The sequence below is a fragment of the Rattus rattus genome, chromosome 5 (genome assembly GCF_011064425.1).
Source record: "Rattus rattus isolate New Zealand chromosome 5, Rrattus_CSIRO_v1, whole genome shotgun sequence".
NCBI lineage: Eukaryota > Metazoa > Chordata > Mammalia > Rodentia > Muridae > Rattus > Rattus rattus.
The window spans coordinates 90,797,413-90,821,687 of record NC_046158.1 but is presented as its reverse complement, the minus strand read 5'-3'; the positions used below and the strand labels follow the sequence as shown (position 1 = coordinate 90,821,687).

Below are 24,275 nucleotides of genomic sequence, written 5' to 3'. Positions count from 1 at the left end.
AAAAAAAAAGGGCTAACAAAAATGCAGAGACAGGAACTGTCATGTGCTGTGGTGACATCAATTGGTAGAGCATTACAAAGAGCAGTATGGCTTTTCTTAAAAATGAAAACTATAACCACCAGTAAGGATTCCACAATCCTATTACTAGGTATATGTTCAAAGGAACTGGAGTCAAACATTTGCATTCTTGTGCTTCTTTACATGAATGTGCGTGTGCGTGGGAGCATATGCCAAGAGTGCAAATACCTTTAGAAAGGACGCAGAGCAGTTTGCTGCTGTTCTGGGAAACACAACTGCCTGAAATGTGGGCTCAAAGGATCTGATGCCTTCTGGCCTTTGCTGGCACTGCACTTATGTACACACACACACACACACACACACACACACACACACACACAAACACACGTGCGCCCGTGCATGGGCACAGAGAAACTAATATATTTCTAAAAAAAGATACTAAGCAAATTCTTGCATTTTATGAAGTTAACCATTGCACTAAGGATAATATCACACTGCGGTAAAGGTGACTGGCCTGATAATTTGCTTATCAAACTCAGTAAGCTCAGGGCTCATATCACCCATCTTTAGAAGGAATGATTTCAGGGCTTCTTAGATCCAGAGTAAGTTACTTTGGAGGAGTACACACATCTAGAAGTTGTTTCCATTTGCAGTCTAGTCGTCCAGAGGGAAAGCAAGATGAGCACTGTGTGGAATCCTGCAGCTGGACAATGGTCACTACACAGCTGGAACTCTATTGACTGTCTGCTTCCAGAGCACGGCAGTCAATCCTGACACCACTGTGCCCAACCATAAGATATGAGCACAGAGAGGCCTCGTGAAGTCAGTCAGTCTCTCCTCATCTAATCCTTAGGTACCCAGAATGGTATTCTCAGCGAGACTAATTGCAAATCTGAAGAGTGGGAAGAATCTTAGCGATCATTAATCCAAACCAAAATGAAGACATAATCTTCCCCTATGTCCCTCCAACCGGACGTGGGTGACAACAGACACCGTTACCTAGGCAATGTGGGATGGGATATAAAGGAAACAGAAGACAGAGGAACACTTCTAGGAGTAAATCTGTTTGGGTTAGCGCATTCAGGTAGACATCGCTCGCCAGGAAGTTAACTTCAGTGACAGTGCGCCGGGCTGAAGCCTGGACACCAGGTGTCGCCGTTAGTCTCCATCAGACTATGGGACTCCGGTACCAACAAAACCCAAGGCTGATCGCCTAGTCCTTGGGCCACAAGCAGCCAGGGGCTGCGCGTGCACGGTCCACGCGCGCCCCCCGGCTCCATCCCGCGCAGGCGCTGTGGTTTCACGAGCCCTGCACGCCGGCTAGCGGCCGCAGCAACCCGCACCCCTTACCCGCGTGCTGGCTCCACCGCCCCGGCCTCCAGGTTCCCGGCGGCCGCCTCGCGGGGCGCCACCTCCTCGGCCTCGGCGGAAGCCCCGGCCTCGGCCCCGCCGGCCGCCTCCGTCCCCGCAGCCCCCTCTCGCCAGCGCCGTCGCGGCCCCGGCCGGCCCTCGGTCCCCTCCGGGCCGCTCCCGGCCTCCCCGCCGCCCGCGGCCGCCTCGAGCCCCTCTCTCAGCCTGCATGAGGCCGCCGGCGAGCAGAGCACGCGAGCCGCGGCGGAGAGCGCAGGCCCCACCGGAAGCGGCCGAGCGCCAGCCGCGGTGATCAGGGCGCGGGGCCCGGCCGGGGCGGGGACCACATAAGTGATCTGTAATAAAAGGATACCTTAAAATCACTTTATGTGATAGTTCTTAATTCATACGAGTGTTTAAATGACGCAAAACCCGAGATGTCCAATGAGTTTAGTTAACATCTTAATTTGAAAAAGATAAGCCATTTTAAAGTCAGGATTTAGGAAGGAGGTGTGGGTTGAGGATGAGTCCCACATCACAGTTGTGGACAGTGGCTCAAGTGAATGGAGGGTCCAGTAGGAAAGGGAAAAGATGCTTGAAAATCTTGAAGAGAACTTGTAAATGTAGTTGCTGTAACGTACATTTACTGGGCCCTTGGTTCTCATAGGTACTCTGTTACCCTTATTTTGCTAGAGAGCTTAACTCGCCTAGCAGGACTTGGCTAGACGGTGTCCAAAGACAAGGGTAGCAGGAAAGATGTTGGCCAAGTCCAGGAAGAGCTGGTCACTGCTGTCCAGGGGACATCTGGGGGTAGGAGTGTGTAGGTCCAGTCTGGGAGGTGTAGAGCACCGATGGGTAACTGCTTTGTAGCTTTCCCGGATGCAGATTCTGAGAGGACACCTGGATGTTATGGGCAAAAGATAAAGTTAAGGAGTTTGGGAGAAAAACGTTTTCTTAGGTGTACATTTGAAACCCTTAGGCCCAAGGTCTTGGGAGTCAAAGGAAGGGTCCCAGGACCAAGGATAGGGAAATGGATCTCCGCCCCCTCAGGAAAAGGCAGGGAGGGAGGAAAATACGCTGTTTATTGACAATTCTTGTCTTGAGTCTATTTGACTGGGGGAGGCAGATTCAAGTGGATTCCCTGAAGTTCGCACAAAAGAAAACACAAATATTAAATAACTTTTATGGCTTTATAGCTAGTCATTAACAGAATGATTCAAACCTAGGGTCGCCCGGCTTCAAAGTCTCCATGGCTCTTGAGAAAATCTGTAAAAGAGATTTAAGTTTTAGTCAGAGACATAAAAGTTCAGGCCATAGTTGTCAAAGTGTAAAACTGAAATGAGAGCCAAGAAGGCAGCTAGGAAATGGGAAATTTAGGATTTTACATTCAAATGTAGATGAGGAAGTTAGTCTCAGAAGGCAGTGGAGATGCCCGTATGTATTGCTTGAGTGGGCAGATCACGAATGTCATCAATAAGGAGAGAGTTAAGGGTTCAGGAGGACGCATCAAGACAGGTGGCCTGAATCACAATATTTGTACACACACATATATAAAGCTTTAATCCTAGTCACCCTCACTCCCCTGTCCTGTCTCGCAGCAATAAGTAACATTTTTTTAAATTTATTTATTATATATGAGTACACTGTAGCTGTCTTCAGACACACCAGAAGAGGGCATCAGATCTCATTACAGATGATTGTGAGCCACCATGTGGTTGCTGGGAATTAAACTCAGAACCTCTGGAAGAGCAGTCAGTGCTCTTAACCGCTGAGCCACCTCTCCAGCCCAATAAGTAACATTTTTAACACTGCATTCTGTAGTTTTGCTATCTCACTCCCAAAGGGTTAACTTTGTCAGTACACACCATTATTTTCTTTTTTAAAAAATCATTTCTACATTTTTCTTTTCTTGATGCACACTATATTTTTATTCTTTCTATTGGTGAGATAGACAGATGGTAGAGTGAGATTCTTTGTATCTACCTGTGAAATTCAGAATGCCAGTGGTACTTAAGATTAATGTGTTCTTCCTTATTTTCAGCTCTCAAAGTCAGTAGTCCCATCTCATCGTAAGCACCAAGCACATACCACAAGACCATAAGAATAGGAAGGAGAATCATACTGTTTTGTTTACTCACAAAAAAGGAGCCACAAGGACTTAGACAGGTAGAATGGGCATTTTTAAGAACACACTGACAGTCTACCCCCATTCTCTGGGTGACTAGGCTCAAAATGGCTGGGTACATCATCATCTTCAAAATTCTGTGTTCAGTGACAAAGTTGGTAGCTTAAAATTTGGCACTGTGGGGATTTTCACAGGATTGAAATTGGCAAATTTCTGCAAAGCAAGACTATACCTAGGGGAGTGAGCAATTCGAGCTTTTAGCCCAGTATAGCAAAATGCCATGAAACAGGTAGCTCACAAGCCCGTCTGTTTTCACAGTTCTGAAGCTGTTAAGTCCCAGAGCAGGGTGTGGGCAAATTACCTGTCTGGTGAGGGTCCTTGTGTTTGTTCCCCAAACTTTTTGTTGTATTCTCACATGGTGGAGGACCGTGACTTGATTATAGTTGGTCTTCCTCCTTCTCGCTAAAACTCTGGTTTTACACTTTGTGTTGTTGTTGTTGTTATTTTTTACATTTTTCACTAACAAGAGCTGATGTCAGTAAGTTACAAACAAGCAAATATTTTTGTTTCCTACCTCCAGTTAACAAAAACACATAATGTAGCATCTTCTTCAAGTAAGACTTGATTTTTACATTTCAACAGGTATGCCATATAACACAAGCAAAATGGCCTTTTGCTACTTCCTTCTCTCTTTCACCCTACTCCACAGACACATTATGTGTTTTTGTTAACTGGAGGTAGGAAACAAAAATATCTGTTTATTTCAACCCCTCAACACCAGATAGAAGAGAAGAAAAAACAATAGAGAAGAAAGGAAAGAGATCTCTGAAATGGGACAGCGTTATCATTGGACTACTTCCTATTGATTAGGAGCATCAAGTTCCTTGGGGCAAGTTTGAGCTTCACGGTCAGGATGTTTTTAAAAACAGATAGAAAGATATTTTCTTAGACAGAAAGGGCATTTTAAGAACACACTGACGGTCTGTTGGGCTTTGTACTGGAGGCTTTCCATGAAGATCTCTGGTCTGGCCAGGTGTGAGGGTACAAGCGAAGGGGAAGAGAACTCGCGCAGGGAGGGGGAGCGGCCTCCTCTGCCTCCGCTGCCTCCTCTGCCTCCGCTGCCTCCCTGCCTCCGCTGCCTCCTCCGCCTCCGCTGCCTCCTCTGCCTCCGCTGCCTCCCTGCCTCCGCTGCCTCCTCTGCCTCCTCTGCCTCCTCTGCCTCCACTGCCTCCGCTGCCTCTGCTGCTGCAGCTGCTCTACCTCTGTCTCCACCACTGCCGCTTCAGTTGCTTAAGACAACTTCAGTTGCTGGGCTGAGGAAGCGGGATAGCCATAGAGAGGTGCAGGGGAGCTTCTGGTGGTGATTTTGGGAGAGCAGATCCCTTCCCCAAGTGGCAGTGTTACAGCTCTTATGACAGAAGCTCTCAGCAGATAGAGCAGTTCTCGCACGCCTTAATCCTTCTGGATAGGATCCTTATATACAGTTTTGGGGTGGGTCAGGGTCTGACAGGAGGTGCTGCCTATTAGCTTGGCCAGAGAGCTTGGGAATACCTTATCTACACGTGGGAGGCGTGGTCCTGCCTCTACGTGACTGCTGACCACAGCCTCTCTACAGGGGGATGGGGGGCTGTAGCTCCTGGTCTCCTAGGAGTTAAGGTAAAAGCCTACCTCCCTCCTGAAGGTCACCAGGATTTCAACCTCATCTCAACCAGGAACCAGGATACCTTTCAGTCTACGGCCCCACAACAGTCTATCCCTGTTCTCTGGGTGACCAACATCAAAATGGTTGGTACAGTATCTTTTACAAAATTCTGTGTTCGGTGACAAAGATGATAGCTTAAAATTTGGCACTGTGGGGGCTTTTTCCAGGATTGAAATGCAAAGTTTTACATGATTGAAACAATCAACAATCAACCCACCCCTCCGGCCCTAGTGTTTATATCCCCAGAATTCAAAAGGTCGAAGGAACTATCTGCAGTCGTCAAAAATCGTGCCTTGTCACAGCATGAGGCAAACCGTAGTCAGCTGCCGTAGTCAGAAACAGCCCATAGTCCACATCTGGGATTAAAATGGAAACATATTCTTATAACATTTCTGGTTTTCTTTTTCTTTAAAGAAACCAAAATTCCAAAATTGTCACTACAGAGTCCTAACAAAAGCCATTATTAGAGGAAATATAATAATCACATTTTACATAAACAAATGCTTCAGTAAGAAATGGAGAATTCATTGCCTTTACTTCTTTTTAAGTTTATATAAAATGCCTTTATAATGTTCACAGCTTTTAATCATAGCTTTTAATCAAGTGGATATACTTCTAGGAATTTCCTCAAGGAAATTAACAAAAATGTATATAAAGGTTTATCTCAAAGTAGTCATTATGGCCTTACATTGTAAAATTCAATACAATCTAACTATGTTTCCCCCTTTTATTGAAAATAGTTTTTTATTATATAATATATCCTGATTATAGATTCACACTCCCCTCCCCAATCCAGATACATCCCTCTTCTTTCTCTCATTAAAAACAGATATCTAAGGAAAATAACAAAATAAAATAAAACAAAGACTAACACATTGGAATAGGACAAAACAAACAAGCAGAAGAAAAAGAATTCAAGAAAAGGCACAAGAGGGGTTGGGGATTTGGCTCAGTGGTAGAGCGCTTGCCTGGGAAGCGCAAGGCCCCGGTTCGGTCCCCAGCTCCGAAAAAAAAAAAAAAAAGAAAAAGAAAAAAAAACAAAAAAAAAAAAAAAAGAAAAGAAAAGGCACAAGAGACAGACGCAGAGACCCACTCATTTGCATACTCAGGAATACCCACTGGAATCTGTAATATACATATAATATGTATGTATGATTTGTACATATTACACACACACGTACACACACACACACAAAGAACCTGTAGGGTACGAAAAGAGAAAAATTAAAAATAAATAAAAATTTTGAAAGATAAATTTAAAAAAGAAAAGTCCTGACATGACACTATGAACCTCCACAGGTGCCACTGAGTTCACTTCCTGTTGGCCATCTATGGAAGGGGAGGATTGGAGAGTGCAGGGGAAGGGCATGTACTCTATACTGAAGAGTAGTTTGTTTCCTCAGTGAGACTTCCTTGGAGAAACTAAATTTTCATTTGCAGGTGGCTATCAATGGAGATGGCTTCTGTTTCAGCTCTAGGGCTCCATCCGCTGCAGACCCAGAAGGCCCTGTGCATGCTCCCTCAGTCTCTTGAGAGTTCGCATGTCCTCAGTCCTGCTGACTTAGAAAGCTTTGTTCACTTGGTATCTGCAACCCCCTTGGTTCTTACACTCATTTCACACCTTCTCTGCAAGATTCCCTGAGCCTTGAGGTAAGAGATTTGGGGGAAAACAACCCATTTAGGGCTGAATATTTTGATGTCTCTGAATACTGTCTGGCTGTTGGTCTCTAAATGGAGTATAGATTTATGCAGAAAATTCTCAAAAGAGGAAACCCTAATAGTTGAGAAACAGTTAAAGAAATGTTCAACATCCTTAGCCATCAGAGGAATGCAAATCGAAAATGACATTTCAACTGTCACCTGTCAGAATGACTAAGGTCAACAAAACAAATGACAGCTCATGTTGCAAGGATGTGGAGTAAGGGGAATATATATCTATTTGCTGGTAGGAGTGCAAACTTGTAAAGCCACTATGGAAATCAGTGTAGGGGTTCATCAGGAAGATAGGAATCAATCTACCCAAAGATCCAGCACCACTCTTGGGCATATACCAAAGTGATGCTTCGTGCTACCCCAGAGACACTTGCTCAACCATGTTCATTGCTGCCCTATTCATAATAGCCAGAAACTGGAAACAAACTCAAATGAGTGTATAAAGAAAATGTGTTTACATTTATGCAATTGAATATTATTTAGCCATTAAAAATGAAAGTTTGAAATTTACAGGGAAATTAATGGAACTGAAAAAAATCATCCTGAGTGATGTAACACAGACCCAAAAAGACATTACATATAGAATAAGGGACTGGAGGGACAGATAGAGCTCCTTAGGAAAAGGAAATAAAATAGGTAGCTATGGGGTGTGGTGGGGTGCTGGAACAGGAGGATCAAGTGGGGAGGGAAGGTGAGAGGAGGACTAAGAAGGGAATGTGGAGATAGTTAGGGCATTGAAATGGTAGTGGGGAAACCTAATACAATAGAAACTTTCAAAAATATATAATACATGAAGTCGATCTAAATGAAATTGCCAAATAATGAGAGACAGGACCCAAACTGGATATTTCTTTTCATCAAATGAAACTTCCAGTACCTGGGATGGGTTACATCTCATTGAACTGTTGGACAAAGGGGTCCAATGGGAACCCCTAAACAACCCAGGCCATTGCCAAGTCTATTGGCTGCTTTTCACAAATCAGCGTCAAAGCCCCACAACCCAGGGAACACAAGGAAGCCGGTGCCTACACGGAGCCTTCACCCCTACGTGCTAGTATCTGGTATAGGAAGGTACTCTGCACACTGCCAGAGGAGAAATGCAAACACCAACTAAGTAACAAACCTTTGATCAAACTCCAGTGCACTAGCAGCGCAAAGCTTGTGGGAATGACCAATCACTATCTGATTTGACTTAATTCCACGAGACAGGACCCATAACCAAAACTGCTTGGATGACCAAGAACCTGAGATTAGATAGCCCAGGGACCTAGGATAAAACCAAACACTACTTCGATGAAAAAAAGCTATCGTAAGCATATGAAAACATCAAAAACATACTCATAAGAGACAGAGAGTAGTGAGACATTCCCTTTTAAAAATATTTAGGAAAGATGTCAACTCGTAGCGGTAGTTCAACCTGGCTGAAGAATGAACACTGAGAATGATCACATTGGACATGGAGACTTTAAGTTCATCTTGGGGTATGTGCAACTGAACTTATCGTTAGATTGAATGTTGGTAGTCACCATCAATTAGATGATGGAATCAAGTGTTGAGAAATGAAGGACGTCAATTGTAATGATGTGCATTGAACCAAACAAAATAAAGAGTGGAAATCGGTGAAGAAAAAAAAAAGCTATTGTTCTACTAAAAGAACACAGCAATAAAATGACTCCCGCTGACATCCTGCCGTGCCATAGATCAATGCTTTGCTCAGCATCATCAGAGATGCTTTCTCCTCACATCCTTTACTTGAAAGAAAGCTGTGTAAATAGTTACCTTCAAGTTCACATGCACAGCTCAGCAGCGTTTCTTTATTGGAAACACCAGCATTCCCACATCACAGAGGCTCGTCCCAAAAGCAACCTAGTCTTCATAATGAGTTTCACAACAGCCCGAACCAAATGAAAAGAAGCAATCTGAGGAGGAGTACTCATGCTCTCTGCTTCCTGATTGTGGCGACAACGGGACCAGGCACCTCCTGCTTCTGTGTGCCCGACATGATAGGTTGTGCTCCCTGAAACTCTAACTCAGAATAAACCATCCCTTCCTTTTATCAGGTATTTCACTGAAGCAATGAGACAAGTGACTAAGACAGTGTCTCGGTAATTTATCCAATCTGGCCTCGAACTTACAATTCTCCAACAGCAGACTCCCAAAGTAGCTGGAATTACATCCTAACGCCAGACTGAGCCCTCATAGGGTTCAGGTGCACAGAGAAAGTGTCATCAATGAGGAAAAGACCACACCAGAATTTTCTGCAATGCAAGAAACTACAAAGGTGGATTTTTTATTATTGTTTGTACTTTTTAAAAAAGTGTATATGAATACACTATAGCTGTCTTCAGACACACCTGAAGAGGGCATCGGATCCCATTACAGATGGTTGTGAGCCACCATTGTTAGGATTTCCAATCTTGGCCGGTGCCCAGACAGAACACACCCAGACAACATGGTTCCACGTGGAGAGGTTTAATTAGAGAGGAAGAGGAGAGGAGAGGAAAGGTGGCCGGCCATGGGCACATGGGAAGGGGGAAGGGGGCAAGAACAGAGAAGAACAAAGAGTAAGAGGGGGTAAGAGGAAGAGGAGGGGCAAGCAGCCCCTTATATAGTCAGGCACAGCTGGCTGTTGCTAGGCAACTGTGGGGCAGAGCATACCTGGCTGTTGCCAGGTAGTTGTGAGGGTAGAGCTTAGACGGAATACCAACAACCATGTGGTTCCTGGAAATTGAACTCAGGACCTCTGAAAGGGTAGTCAGTGCTCTCCACTGCCATCTCTCCAGGCCCAGTAATCCTATCTTTCATATATGCCATTGTATTAGTTTAAAAGTCAATTTTTCCTTAGCAAACCGATCAGATACCAAAAGAAAGCGTCAATCACACAGGAAGACCCTCAAGAAAATGAGCTGAGCTTGTTGTATATTTTAATACGTTTGGCCTATGTTATTTTTCGTTTGTTATTTTTGTTTCATATATTTTTGAGAATTTCACACATACATACAATTTACCTCCTCCAAACTTATGACCTCTTTTCATCCTTTTCTTAAGAGCCCAGGGGCTGCAATTCCTGCCGCCCACATATTCATGGAGCCATCCACTGGAGCAGAGTTGACCAACCAGTAGCCATACCCTTAAAGAAACCTGACTCCCCTGGAAGCCATCAACTGTCCACAGCTCCTCAGTCAGGAGTAGGAGCTCATGAGCCCCTTCCCACGTCCAGGCTAGACGGCTGACTGGCCTGAAGTTGCACAGGTCCTCTGCAGGCAGCCACACCGCTGTGAGCTCATGAGCACACAGTCTTGCACGTTCAGGAAACACTGCTTTGCTCACCCTTCAGCCTCCACCACACCCCTCTCTGGCTCTTAGAATCATTCCACCCTCCCAGTTTAACTTCTATAATCCATTCATTATGTAGTCTTTTTCAAAATGTGGGCTAGCAACATAGTGTCACTTGTTGAAATGCAAATGCCTAAGCCTGTTGTAGCCAGAATTCTTAGGATGAGGCCCAGTGATCTATCTGAGTACATTTGCTGGTGACTTCGATGAATATTCAAGTTGGACAATCACTATGATAAGTAAACATTTGGGCTTTCACATAAATTTCACAAGAGAACCTTATAATTCCTAGTCCAAGACAGCTTCTCACTACTTGGAAAACAAAATATTGTGATGATATTTCTTTATATCTATCTATCTATCTATCTATCTATCTATCTATCTATCCATCTACCTACCTATGTATCCTCTATCTATCTTTGTTAATTAAAATGGGTCTCAGTATGTAGCGTTGGCCAGCCAAGAGCCTCACTAATAAACCAGGCTGGCTCTGAACTCACAGATATCCACCTGCCTCTGCATCCCAAGTGCTGGGATTGAAGTTGGGCACTACCACATCCTGACTGCGATAGTTCTAAAACAAATCATTGACCCCCTGCAAATATAAATCTCATACAACAAACACATCTGCCTGATTTTTCTGTAAACAGGCAGACTTTTAAAATGGTTTAACTGCCAACTGCCTTCTTATACTTGATGTGTAAAAAGGAGAGTGGAAAACGTTGGTAGGATTTCTCAGAACGAAATGTGATCCTTTTCCTTCTTCTTTTGAACCAGCATCTCAGTAATTTGCCTTTTACTGCTCTGGAGTCCAGGCAGGTCTTGAATTGTCCATCCTTCTATCTCAGCCTCCAGAGTCCCTGGGCTCTTAGGCCTGCATCACCAGGTCTGGCTTTCCACTTGTTGTGTATTTTAAACATCTGCATCTACTACTGAGAAGTACACACCAGACACAGAGCGAGGGATTCTGGCAGGATCTATTCTGTAAGCCCCAAGTTCCTGCCCATTTTATGCTAGAGGTAAATGAACGAGCAAAGCCTATGAGGCACTGATGGAATGTTAAAGAGCTTCAAGGGCTCAGGGTAGAGAACTCAAAACTGATGAACCATTTCTAAAGTATACACTGCAAATTTCTACTGCCCTCCCCACTCTAAGCTGCTGACAACAGCTTCTGTAACAGACATTATCAGAAGACAATTTCCATCGCTGCCATTACTAAACACGGCAGCTGGGATCCGTACCCTACACTCCACTTTCCCTTGGGATACTATTGTTGGACCTCTGATCCAGTCCAAGCAGTTACTTCTATTGCCACGTTAGGCCCCATGCCAGCTCACTTATCTGGAGACCAGAAACTCTATCATGCTCTCCCGTATATCAGCTTTACCTTCTAATTTACCATTCTCATTAGCATGAAAATGTGGTTTATTTCCACTTTTCTTTAAAAATAAGAAAAGGCCACGATAGACAGATGGCTCAGCACTTAAAAAGCACTGAATGCTCTTCATGAAGGCCAGGATTCGGTTCCTAGAGTTCACACGGTGGCTCACAACTGTCTGTAACTCCATTCCGAGGAGATTTGACTCCTTCTTCTAGCCTCCAAAGAGCATTTCATGCTGGCATAACCATGGTCCACAGACATCCGTGCAGAAACGACCACGCTTCTCTTCATCCCTCCTTCCCATGCTCCACACAGCTTTCCAACCACCACAGCCCCAAACAATTTATCCAGATGCATTCTGATCTCCCTGGAACTAAACCCAGGTTCAAGCATCAGTCCTAATCTTCCTAGATTAATCAGCCTTGCTCGAAGTAGTATGTTGCTGTCTCCTCGAGACATTCTCCTCCTGAGGCTTACAGAAAAATATGCCTTCATTAGGAGTGCAAATATGAATATAGAATCTTTGCTTTTACTGCTTTTGGAAAGTTTGCTAACTTTCGACTTTTCCCATAAATCTGTTTGCAGCAGTCTTTCCAAGGCTTTTTATGATGTGGCACAGATAGAAAAATGATAATTTTCCAAAAGTCTAAGAATACTACGTAAGACAGAAGGAAAAGGAGCCCCAACCTCACACCAGAACTGGGAGACAAGCCACACACATGCACACAGATACACACACACACACACACACACACCCAGTGGCTCCCTGTTTAGTCTTCAAATGTAAACTGTCTCATCGGCTCTCCTGTCCTCAGTGACAGTGCAGCTATTTAATATCTTGGGAATAGCTCTTTCTGTCCCTGAGGCTCCACTTTATTCCTAGGTGCTCTATAAAGTAATATTAAGCCTCTCGATTCATGTGTTGGCACATCTCTTTTATGCTCCACTTAGCATACTGGTAAATACCATTTTTAAAGCCAGTCAGTTAAAATCCTGCTCCTGGCATTAATGCTTCAGAGGCAATGAGAAGTCATCTCTTAGACGAAATGAACTTTGGACAGCATTTCTTCTCTATCAGTCAAAATGAGTTAAATATGTGCTACTTAAAAAGAGCCACCTAAGGGCTTTAAGAACCAAGCAAGCAAGGGCTGGAGAGATAGCTCAGTGGTTAAGAGCACTGACTGCTCTTCCAGAGGTCCTGAGTTCAATTCCCAGCAACCACATGGTGGCTCACAACCATCTGAAATGAGATCTGATGCCCTCTTCTGGTGTGTCTGAAGACACACTACAGTGTACTCATAATATATAATAAATAAATAAAATATTTAGGGGTTGGGGATTTAGCTCAGTGGTAGAGCGTTTACCTAGCAAGTGCAAGGCCCTGGGTTCGGTCCCCAGCTCCGGAAAAAAAAAAAAAAAAGAGCCACCCAAAACGTTGTTTCTTTGCACATTCCTTCAACGGGAGTTCTGGAATTCTGCTTGACATCTAACCCACTGTGAGCCTTCCTGTTTTAAGCCCACTGCTTCTGGTTGCTATCTCTGATGTTCATGTCCCATTTAAGTCCCACATTCAAGTCTGCCACACCCACACTCACCTCTACCCCTCCCCCAACCCCACTTTTACCCCACCCCCTCATTTTCCTATCCGGCACCCCCTCCCTTCCCCTCTCATCCTTTTAAGCAATTCTATTTTTTCCTTTCATTCTCCTTTACCTTTTCGACCCCTTTTTAAAACAGTGCCACAAGAGGGCAGCAGTTTCACACATATGAAAGATACATGCATTGGTTGTTAAAAAGCAAAAGGATTATACACTAAAAAAAAGTAAAAGGAGACACAATGCTGGGTGGGTAGGAAGGAGGTGGGACTAGGAGGGGTTGAGGGAGGTGAATATGATCAGACCCAACATATGAAATTCTCAAAGAACTAATACAGTTTTAAAAGAGTAGCCCTGATTTTTTTTTTTAAAAAAGTTACTACTGATGGTCTAGTGATTTCTATGGAAGAAGAATGGTTTCAATGGGAAAAGTGAGGAATGAGAGCAAGGGGGTAGGAAGATAAACAAAATTCATGTGTTACATGTGTGAAAATGTCAGAGTTTTTTATTGAAAAAACAATTTGAATTTTTATACTCAAGGCCCAATACTTGTTCATTAGGCAGAAGAATTTTGCAATGATAAAATTATATATATATATTGCTATACTGTTATCCAATGCATTGATGTGTGCATATATATTTTTAGAGTGCTATTCAAATTTATTCTGCCTTCTACCTTATACTTAACTATTTCAACACTATCAATTGTTTTGATAATGAATAAGTAATTTTCTAAGTGGGAGAAAAAGACTTAACAAGTCGGCATCTTGCTCTGCATACATTTCATAATTCTGTTAGCAATGATGAGCCCTGAATGGAAAAGAAAACCATGCAGAAGTGTGTGGGATGAGCGGAACTGACCCATTTATGTTTCTTCCAGGTATTGGCCAAGAGGAGGGAAGGCCAAACAGAGAGCAGCTCCAAACCTTGGACTAAATCTGAATGTAATTTCCTGAGCCAGGATGGAAGGGGAGTCTTACCACAATGAAAGCACTGTCAACGGCACCCCGGTAAATCACCAGGCTTTGGAACGCCATGGACTGTGGGAAGTCATTACTATTGCAGCTGTGACTGCTGTGGTCAGCCTGATGACCATTGTCGGCAACGTCTTGGTCATGATCTCCTTCAAAGTCAACAGTCAGCTCAAGACAGTTAACAACTATTACCTGCTCAGCTTGGCCTGTGCAGACCTCATCATTGGCGTCTTCTCCATGAACCTCTACACGACCTACATCCTCATGGGACGCTGGGTTCTCGGGAGTCTGGCTTGTGACCTTTGGCTGGCACTCGACTATGTAGCCAGCAACGCTTCTGTCATGAACCTTCTGGTGATTAGTTTTGACCGTTACTTTTCCATCACAAGACCACTGACATACCGGGCCAAGCGTACCCCAAAGAGGGCTGGCATCATGATTGGCTTGGCATGGCTGGTCTCCTTCATCCTCTGGGCGCCAGCCATCCTCTGCTGGCAGTACTTGGTCGGGAAGCGGACAGTACCACCTGATGAGTGCCAGATCCAGTTCCTCTCTGAGCCCACCATCACTTTTGGGACTGCCATTGCTGCCTTCTACATCCCCGTCTCCGTCATGACCATACTCTACTGCCGGATCTACCGGGAGACAGAGAAGCGAACCAAGGACCTGGCTGACCTCCAAGGTTCCGATTCTGTGGCAGAAGCCAAGAAGAGAAAGCCAGCTCAAAGGACCCTGCTCAGATCTTTCTTTAGCTGCCCTAGACCCAGCCTGGCCCAGAGAGAAAGGAATCAGGCCTCCTGGTCATCCTCCCGTAGAAGCACCTCAACAACAGGAAAGACAACCCAGGCCACTGACCTAAGTGCTGACTGGGAAAAGGCTGAGCAGGTTACTACCTGTAGCAGCTACCCCTCTTCGGAGGATGAAGCCAAGCCCACCACTGACCCTGTCTTTCAAATGGTCTACAAGAGTGAGGCCAAGGAAAGCCCGGGGAAGGAATCCAATACCCAAGAGACCAAGGAAACAGTTGTGAACACCCGGACTGAAAACAGTGACTATGACACTCCCAAATACTTTCTGTCTCCAGCTGCTGCTCACAGACTCAAGAGTCAGAAGTGTGTTGCCTATAAGTTCCGATTGGTGGTAAAAGCCGATGGGACCCAGGAGACTAACAATGGCTGTCGAAAGGTGAAAATCATGCCCTGTTCCTTCCCAGTGTCCAAAGACCCTTCAACAAAAGGTCTGGATCCCAACCTCAGTCATCAAATGACCAAACGAAAGAGAATGGTTCTGGTCAAAGAGAGGAAAGCGGCTCAGACCTTGAGCGCCATTCTCCTGGCCTTCATCATCACATGGACCCCTTATAACATCATGGTCCTGGTTTCCACCTTCTGTGACAAGTGTGTCCCTGTCACCCTGTGGCACTTGGGTTACTGGCTGTGCTATGTCAACAGCACCATCAACCCCATCTGCTATGCTCTCTGCAACAGAACTTTCAGGAAGACCTTTAAGCTGCTTCTTCTCTGCCGGTGGAAAAAGAAAAAAGTAGAAGAGAAATTGTATTGGCAAGGAAACAGCAAGCTACCCTGAAACCTTAGCACCTCCTCTGGAAAGAATAATGATCACTGTCTGGTTTGCTTGTTTAAAGAACGTCATCTGCTGTTCTGAGTCCTTGAAGGCTTGTCAAGGTGCAAAATCTTCTGTTAAATGAAGTCGTCACACATGCACCTGCCATGTGCGGTGAGTCTTGACTGTTCCCAAGGCCACCCAAGGCCACTAGAGTTTGCCAGTGAATCAGAGAGATGGACTCAGGGCCCTTCTCTGGAAGGACACTTGAGTCACCATGAACAGTGGCATCAGGAACTGATCTGTGAAGAACAGTAGAGCCCAGATGGAAATTTTCCCCTGCGGCATTCTGTCACAGGGTGTTGTGCAATGTGTATGTGTCTATATGGAATTGTCTTATATCAGTGAGAATCAGGAGAGTGTAAGCCAGTCTCACCTCCGGATACAAGTGTTGATCAGCTGGCTTCTAAGAATATCACTGTTTGTAACTTAATCAGCATTTATTATGCAGCTATCATGTGTGCTTTATACTGTGGCACGTTTTCCTGTTCATACACAGAACGATGCTCTTTCTCTTCCTTTCATTACTATGACAACTCCTGTACCCACTGAAACCATGGTGATTCCCCAAACAATCAGTATCTTGAGTCAAAAAGGATGCTGACATTGGCTTACTTGGTCTCCCAGAGGAGCCTTTATTCTGCTACTAATGATGATGGAGTTTCAATTCATAGTTATTTTCATGCTTACCAATGGGGTAAATATTTCGCTAGACAAATATTGTATATCTTTTTGGTGTCCATTTGGAGTCACTTATTAAGTATATAGTATTCTCAGGAGAAACTGGTTGTATTATAGCAGTCCTGCCCGGTTAAGAATCCTTTCCAGGACAGTGAATGCTGGCTCATTTATGCTGTTCTCAGGGGGGTTGCTTCCTAATCTCTTTCCAAGACAAACCAAACATAAAATATGGAAAACAAATAGGATTTTTTTCCATGCTTTTAAATTTCTTTAAGAGTCTTTGAAGTCTCCAACCCCCTCATCCAGACCCCTAACTCACACTCAGCCATGCACAGATCACTATTCTGTGTGGGAAGAGTGTGCTACTTTGGCAAACAGGAGGGGGGCGCCTCCTCCTCCTCCTCCTCCTCCCCCTCCTCCTCCTCCTCCTCTTCCTCCTCCATAGATCTTTCATGTTTGAAAAAATAACTTCCTTGTTCAGACCTATCCAAATTTACCCAAAAGTGAGAAGCTCAGGAAAGTACACTTGAAAGTTCAGTGCAGCTGGTTATAGTCTTTAAACATGAAAGCTTTGGGGGGGGGGGAGTGACCAGTGGTACAATTCTTGTCTCACATGCATAAAGCACTGGATTTGACCCCCAGCACCAAAGCAAACATGTTTCAAATGCAAGTTTCAGCTTTAAAAACAAAGTGTAAGTTATAGTGATATAAAAACAAAATTACCAACATACATTTGTACACTGGAATTATTTAAAAACTCAATTTAACTGAACTACGTATTTTTATACAAAGCGACTGGAAGTGAAGTGGTGCTCAGTGGAGAGTGCTTGCCTAGCATGCTCAAAGCCCCGCACATTTGAGTTCCAGAGACAGAGAGAGGGAGGGAGTGAATTAAGATGCTTCTCTGATGATTCTGAAAATAAATACATGCACAGGGCTATGAAATGATAAGTAAAACTAATGAAAGATCCAGAGTTAAGGCAGGGCAAGGGTATGTGAACAACTGGCAGGTGGAAACTCCTGACAGAGACTTTGTAGTTAAATCTGATGATACTGATTTGCTACTGTGTTAAAAGATTCCCTACACCTCAGCTGGGCGTGGTGGAACACAGCTGTCATCCGAGAACTTGCATAGTAGAGACAGCTTTGTCTAGAACAAGATCCTATTTCAAAGAGAAAAAAAAATCTGGATTTCATTTCACTCAGTGGAAGCCAGCTCTCTTTCAACCTCGTTTTCTAAGATGATGAAAAAATTAGCCTGGTTTCCTGGGAATCAGATGTGTACCTGAGTTCTTCCTTCAACTACAGAAGAACAGTTACATGCCAAGGAGGCTTCAGGATCGGGGACTCTTGGGCAGGACAAGGCTAGTCCAGATGGTCCTCTATCCTATCCCTGCAGAGGCCTGGTGTTGAGAAGAAACATGCCTGATGCTCCTCGCTGTGGAGCCTTTGTGAAGAGCAGGTTGACACCTGCCAAGAACTTAGTAGAAATACTAATTGGCTCAAATCTCCGAGACAGAGGTTCCCAGGCCTACATGATACCAGAAGGGTGTGGCTTCACTCAAAAACCTGCTCTACCAGCTCTGGACATACTTGATTCTTTTCCTTCAAGGCCTTGGCTGCTGGCAGAATTAGAAATCTCTCCACGAAAATGGCATGCTAACGCTGTACTGGGCATTCAGCATTCACAATAGAGAGGTAAGCCAGTTAATGCAAAGGGACCCGGAACTGGAACAGGTAGAGTCTTGTTCCTAGAGACACATGGAACACTCTACTATCACACAGAACCAACCTTTTTGGTTTAACTTTTGAGAAATTGATCTTTATCATGGACTTTGGAAAGTATCCCGGTTTACAGGGCTGCTCATGCCCATTAGCATGGACAAAGCACACCCCCAAACTACTGGAGGAAACAAACGTTTCCTAGAGTCAGGGTGTTGAGTGGGTTCCTCCAAATGCATAGATTCACTTGTAAACTATGGGGACTGGGTACATGGGTGGGGCACAAGCTGACTAGATTCTAGGCCTTCTGGGCCCCAACGTCCTGAACCGTCTGTGATAAACCACTTCTAGCTTTAACTCGTTATCTTTCGAATGCTACATGTTGCTAATAATGTAATTTGTTTCTCCTTGGCTGTGCATTTGGTGACAAGTCCCAGAACCTTGGTTTTTGCCATTCATGTTTTGGTTAAACAAAGCACTTTGTCAATGTTCCTCTGCTTCCGCCCTCTGGTGACTGTCCTCTGAGAACGATGCTGTCAGTTCTTTGTAATTCTGAAATCTGTTCCTAAACCCCTGGGTTAGGGTATACAGCTGTTTACTGTAAATATCCAAATCACAGGAAAGCATACTGTGCTTGTGTTGTTCTGGATTCTAAGGAAATGTGCCACACAGCGGTTCCATGAAAAGTGTTAAAACTGGAGAATGTTCTCTGGTTAGCATGACGGACCCATCTGTACCAGGGTTCTCCCCAGCTCTGCATGGCCTCCCTCTTTAAGATAGGGTAAAACTATGGAATACACATCGTGCTACTTTCTGTGATTTGCCATTTCAGTTACCAATGACCAAATTAAAAATAAATAATGATGATAAAAAAGTCTATGGCTAAAATTCTTCCTTTCTCCTGTAGCACAAGGATTAGGGACAGACCTAGAAGCACAACTCTTCTCAGAGACTGAGTCAAAGGCAACAGCCCCACTTTGTCATGACTGTAAGTGACTTTAATCTCCATTTCCCTCATGTCAGCTCATCAGTGAGGTTCAGTGTTATGCAAGCTCTCTGCTGATTTAAGGAAATCTAGACGGGTGGGTGACTGTGTTAGGAATGGAGCCAGAACACATTTTTAAAAGAACGAACTCCTTTGAAGTTAATTCTGAACTTATATAAGCTGAATAAACGCTACGAACAACTCTTTACCCTTCATCTATTTTACCAACTCATTAAAATTTGTCCCATTGACGTGCACTCTCTCAATTTCTTTTTCTTTCCCTCTGCTTTCTGAGAATAGGCTGTCTTCATGGGCCTGTTTACCTCAGAGTGTCTCACTGCATTTCTTAAGAACAGGGTTACTTTATGTAACCACTGCACCCCTATAAAAAGAACTGCCTTGGCTACAGTGTTGCTCAAATTTCAACACTCTGTACAAACTATAAGAATTTCTTTTCCAGTTCAGGATCTAATCTAGAACCAAATGGAGCTCTGACATGCATGGCATGGTTAGAACCCTGTAACCTGGGGGAAGGTCTGAGCTTTTCTTGGCCTTTCATGTCCCGGCCCTCTGCATACTAAGCAAGCACTCACTTACCCATCAATGTAAAGCTTCAGTCCCACAATGGTCTTGCACTTTCCCTCCCCTTCGTTTGAGGGGAAGTTCCAGCTGGCCTGGAACTCATAATTCTCCAGCCCTAGCTTTCTGAGCACTGGGATAACCATCATTAGCCACCCCGCAGCACGATTTAATTTTTTAAATAAGTAAAATATTAATGTTTGTAAAAACCAAAACTATAAACAGATTTACTCAGAGAAGTGTCCCTCTACCCAACATTTTTTTAAAATCCCATTCCAGGGCTGGAAAGATGGCTCGGTGGTTAGGAGCACTGACTGCTCTTCCAAAGGATCTGAGTTCAATTCCCAGCAACCACATGGCGACTCACAACCATCTGTAATGGAATCCAGTGCCCTCTTCTAGTGTGTCTGAAGACAGTGACAGTGTACACATATAAATAAAATAAATAAATTAAAAAATCCAATCCCATCATTGCCTAGGTAATAGTCTCTGTTTCTTCCCTCTGTTCTTTAACAAAACAAATAAACAACACCCAGATGGCTCAGTGGATAAAGTTGCTTGCCTCCAAACCTGGGACCTGTGTGGTGGAAAGAGAGAGCCAGTCCCTGCAATCTGTCCTCTGATGGCACACAGACAAAATAAAAAGATGTAAAAAGCCATTTTTACATTTAGCCATTTTCTTTCAGTGTTTGATTTTTAAAAATCATGCATCTACTTGTGTTTTGATGTCAACAAAATATTCACCACTTTTCTCTAAAGTGCTGACTCTTCAGTAGTGATTGTTTCCTAAATACCCACCCATCCCTTGGACCCTCAATGTACAAAAAGGACTGTGTGGACTTGGATGTCTCTATGAAGCAATTCTCTATCGGGTACTAGGTTCAAGAGCTCTCCATGAAGCTAAACCCACGAGTCCTAGAGAAACAGACGTGGGCTGCGCCCTCCTCAGCAGCTACTGTTACTGAAAGCTATAAAGACACACAGTAGAACAAGTTACTATGGAGACAGTAAATGATAACCAACAAAAGACCAACTCACATGTTCGCGTTAAACTCAGAGAAGGCACAGTCATTACAATCCTCCAAGGGACTGTGCACATCTATCTCCCTTAGTGATTCCTGAGCTAATGTGTGGGGGTAGGGAGCACAGCCTTAAATTCATCTGTGATCAGTAATTAGGCAAAGGAAGTCAAAGCAAAAGGAATCTGGTTTTTGCTCATTGTGTCTAACAATCCTCCATTCTTACCTAACATCAGCATGCTTCATGGCAATCTATCTACCAAAAATCCTAGTGTCGTTTTTTAAACATGAATCTTAAACAAGTGTCAAACCACTAGATGTCCCCAAGGATGTTCTTACAGAGCACCAATCCCAAGAGTGTCATTTTTCCAGTCCTTGGCAGTGCTTTCAGGATCATGATTGTCTTGTATAAATGCATGACGTCCTAGGAGAAAGAAGAGGCACCTTTACCTTTAACAGAATAATGCAAATGCATTCGCTTATTCCGAATACCACAAGATGGGAACTGGTGGTTATTGTTAGTGGTCCTCAAGTGCCTAAAGATCCCCAGCATCCACTTAAAAGTCAGTCTGCACCCATAATCCTGAACTGAGGAGATGAACACGAGAGTATTTCTAGGCCTTGCTGGCAAGCCGGTCTACCCAAACTGGCAAGCTCTAAATTCAGTGAGAAACCCTGTCTCAAAAAACAATGATTGAAAAAGAAACTCCATGTCAGTTTCTGACCCGAACATGCACATACATGCACATGCATAGACACACACACGTAAAATTATATTCAGTTTTATTTTATATTCACAGTATTTTATAAGACAATGATTGATATGGCAATACATACTTTCTTAGGAAACAAGTGGAAGATTACCAATAATTCTGCCGGGTGGAGGTGACTGCCAAGTAGCTTAGCATCTACCCTGAAATCATATTGTGTACAAACATATACCTTAAAACTCTTATCATACATTAATTGCATAAAACAATATACTTTGTGATATTTTCATATATAATATATTTTAATTGTATCTACTCCGTCTCTTGTCCCCTTTCTTCTCACCTGTCAAATAGTCCCACTTCTGCCCTTAGTATCTTTTTTTAAAAATTTATTTATTTTACTTATATGAGTACACTATAGCTATCTTCAGACACACCAGAAGAGGGGATTGGACCCCATTACATGGTTGTGAGCCACCATGTGGTTGCTGGGAATTGAACTCAGGAACTCTGGAAGAGCAGTCAGTGCTCTTAACCACTGAGCCATCTCTCCAGCTCCATATCTTTTTATTTTAATATAGATGCTGTATATAGGAGAAGAGATGAGCATTTTGTCTTTCTGAGTCTGGCTTATTTTGCTTAACATGACAATCCCTAGTTTGATCTTCCTGCCTACACATGATTGTGTTCATGTTTGTAGATGATCCAATGCCATAGTGAATGCATAGTGCATTTTCTTTACCCATTCATCCATTGATAGACTACTCCACTGATTCTAAAACCGGGCTGATGTGAATAGTGCTACAGTAAACATGGGAGTGCGGGTATCTCTGTTGTGTGCTCTCTTCGATTCCCTCAGGCTTATGCACAGAAGTAGCCGAATCTTATGTTAGTTTATTCTTAGCCTTTTGAGGAAACTCCACACTGACATGAGGCCTGGATTAATTTCCATCCCCACTAGCAGGGTATAAAGTTTGATTTCCCCTGCACCCACAGCACCATCTATAAACACGTTTCATTTGAACTCATAGCGCTATTAAGTAGCATTTGGCAGTCCTTGAACAGAAAGTATCTGGCCACTTAGACTCTGCAGAGAAGAAATCATAAGGCCTCAAGTGACATGGAAAGCTCCTACTCCCAACTAAATATAGATCAGAAAGCGACTGCATCTGTCACTTTCTATCTCTGTTAGATGCAACTGGAACAGCTTAGGGGATAAGAGGATTACTGTCCTTGAGAATTCATCTTCCTTTCACTGTGTTTTCAGACTCGAGTCTCCATCCAGGCAGCCTGGTGACTGGTTGCGTATTTGTTCAGCGAATAATTACTGATTTATGCAATGTGCTTGTGGGTGTAGAAGGAAATAGATACTGCCCCCCAACCTTCGGGGATATAGGCAAACAGAATAACAGAACACGAACAGTCCAAAGAAAATCACCCCAGTGGTGACTGAGGACTCTGCTTCTCCCCATATACAAATATTTCCCTTCTCGAAATTTCTTCCCTGCTGTTCTTTGGCATAGAAAGAAAACTATCGAGAGTCTGGGCCTGGATGCCAAGGGTACAAGAAAGGATGCGTGGGGAGTGATGGGGTGCATGTGGACTGCCACACTCGCCAAGCTCCCATCAACAGCCTGACAGAAAAAAGCAAGGCAGAATGTCTAGCTCAGATTAGCCAGGAGCTCTCTAGGTAGCTGAGGATGACCTTGAACATCTGATCCTTCTGCCCCCGCTCCCACCTGGTAGAGTTACTTGTGCACATCACCACACTGACTTTATGTGATACTGAGGAATGAACACAGGGTTTCCCTCATGCTGCATAAGCACTCTCCAACTGAGCTACTTCTCCAGCTTGAGAGTAGATGTTTCTTTCCCCACACTTGGTTCCTACCCACACGCCACATGTCAAGACATCACGTTGAAATACTTCTCTATTTAGGACACACCTAATGTTTCTATTTAATAACCCAATTCTTTTGGGAACACCAAGGTCCTCGTGCTCACTAGGGAAGCCAGGAATGCTAAATATGCAGGGTTGTCCTTTCAAGAGAAAAGATGTATAATTTGCTTTCTGACAAGAGGGCTGGGAATGGAGGTGGCTACTAGCCTAGGTAACCCCTGCGCTATCTGTAGGACCGGGCCATATCTAGCTCTCCCGAGCTCCCTCAGGGAGGATCTGAGGTAGCTAAAGTCAGGATGACCTTTGCATTGTTTGTGTGGCCAGGGTTTCCCCAAGCTTCCAACAACCAGGACCAGAAGTAGCTGATAGTTGAGAGGACTTTTGTGCTATGTGTATGACTGTATGGTAGAGCAGACATGTATTCTGAGAAGGGTTTCAGTGTAACCGTGCCTCATTGTGCACACAGGACTGTGTTGTACTAGGAAACTTTCTTTCCAAATTGTACTATAAATATACTTACTCTACTTAAATATGCCTAAAATATACTGCCCGGTGTCAGACTCTACGAGTTCGAACCAACACCAGCTGCCGAGTCATGTTGAACCAGATTTCTTTCTTGCCTCACAGGACTTAACTTTTGTCTGCAGAAACCCCGCTCCCCGCAGCTCCTCACAAAGTCAGGTAGCATTACAGAGATGGAGAGTTCCCTGTAGTTGCAGCAAGAATAACTTCGAAAGTAAATGCACACAGTCACATGTGCCTTTTTAGGCGAACAACTTGAAGCAATGAGAACAGAAAAGCCTATCAAGCCAGGAGCTATCTGTCAGGGTAGGCAGGAGGGCTAGCTATCTACCAGGAATGT

At 43.9% G+C, this 24,275-nt stretch overlaps 2 protein-coding genes across 2 annotated transcripts in view; one reads left to right on the top strand and one right to left on the bottom strand.

The window, feature by feature from the left end:
- The window catches only part of Aven (apoptosis and caspase activation inhibitor), a 126,028-nt gene extending 124,356 nt beyond the window's left edge, over positions 1-1,672 (bottom strand). The window contains exon 1 of the mRNA XM_032903889.1: positions 1,369-1,672. Coding sequence (XP_032759780.1) covers positions 1,369-1,599 — 231 coding nt within the window. The 5' untranslated portion in view covers positions 1,600-1,672. The remainder of the gene's footprint in view (positions 1-1,368) is intronic.
- The window catches only part of Chrm5 (cholinergic receptor muscarinic 5), a 51,806-nt gene extending 35,863 nt beyond the window's left edge, over positions 1-15,943 (top strand). Inside the window, exon 2 of the mRNA XM_032903888.1 lies at positions 14,101-15,943. Coding sequence (XP_032759779.1) covers positions 14,183-15,781 — 1,599 coding nt within the window. The 5' untranslated portion in view covers positions 14,101-14,182 and the 3' untranslated portion in view covers positions 15,782-15,943. The remainder of the gene's footprint in view (positions 1-14,100) is intronic.
- The last annotated feature ends 8,332 nt before the right edge of the window (positions 15,944-24,275 follow it).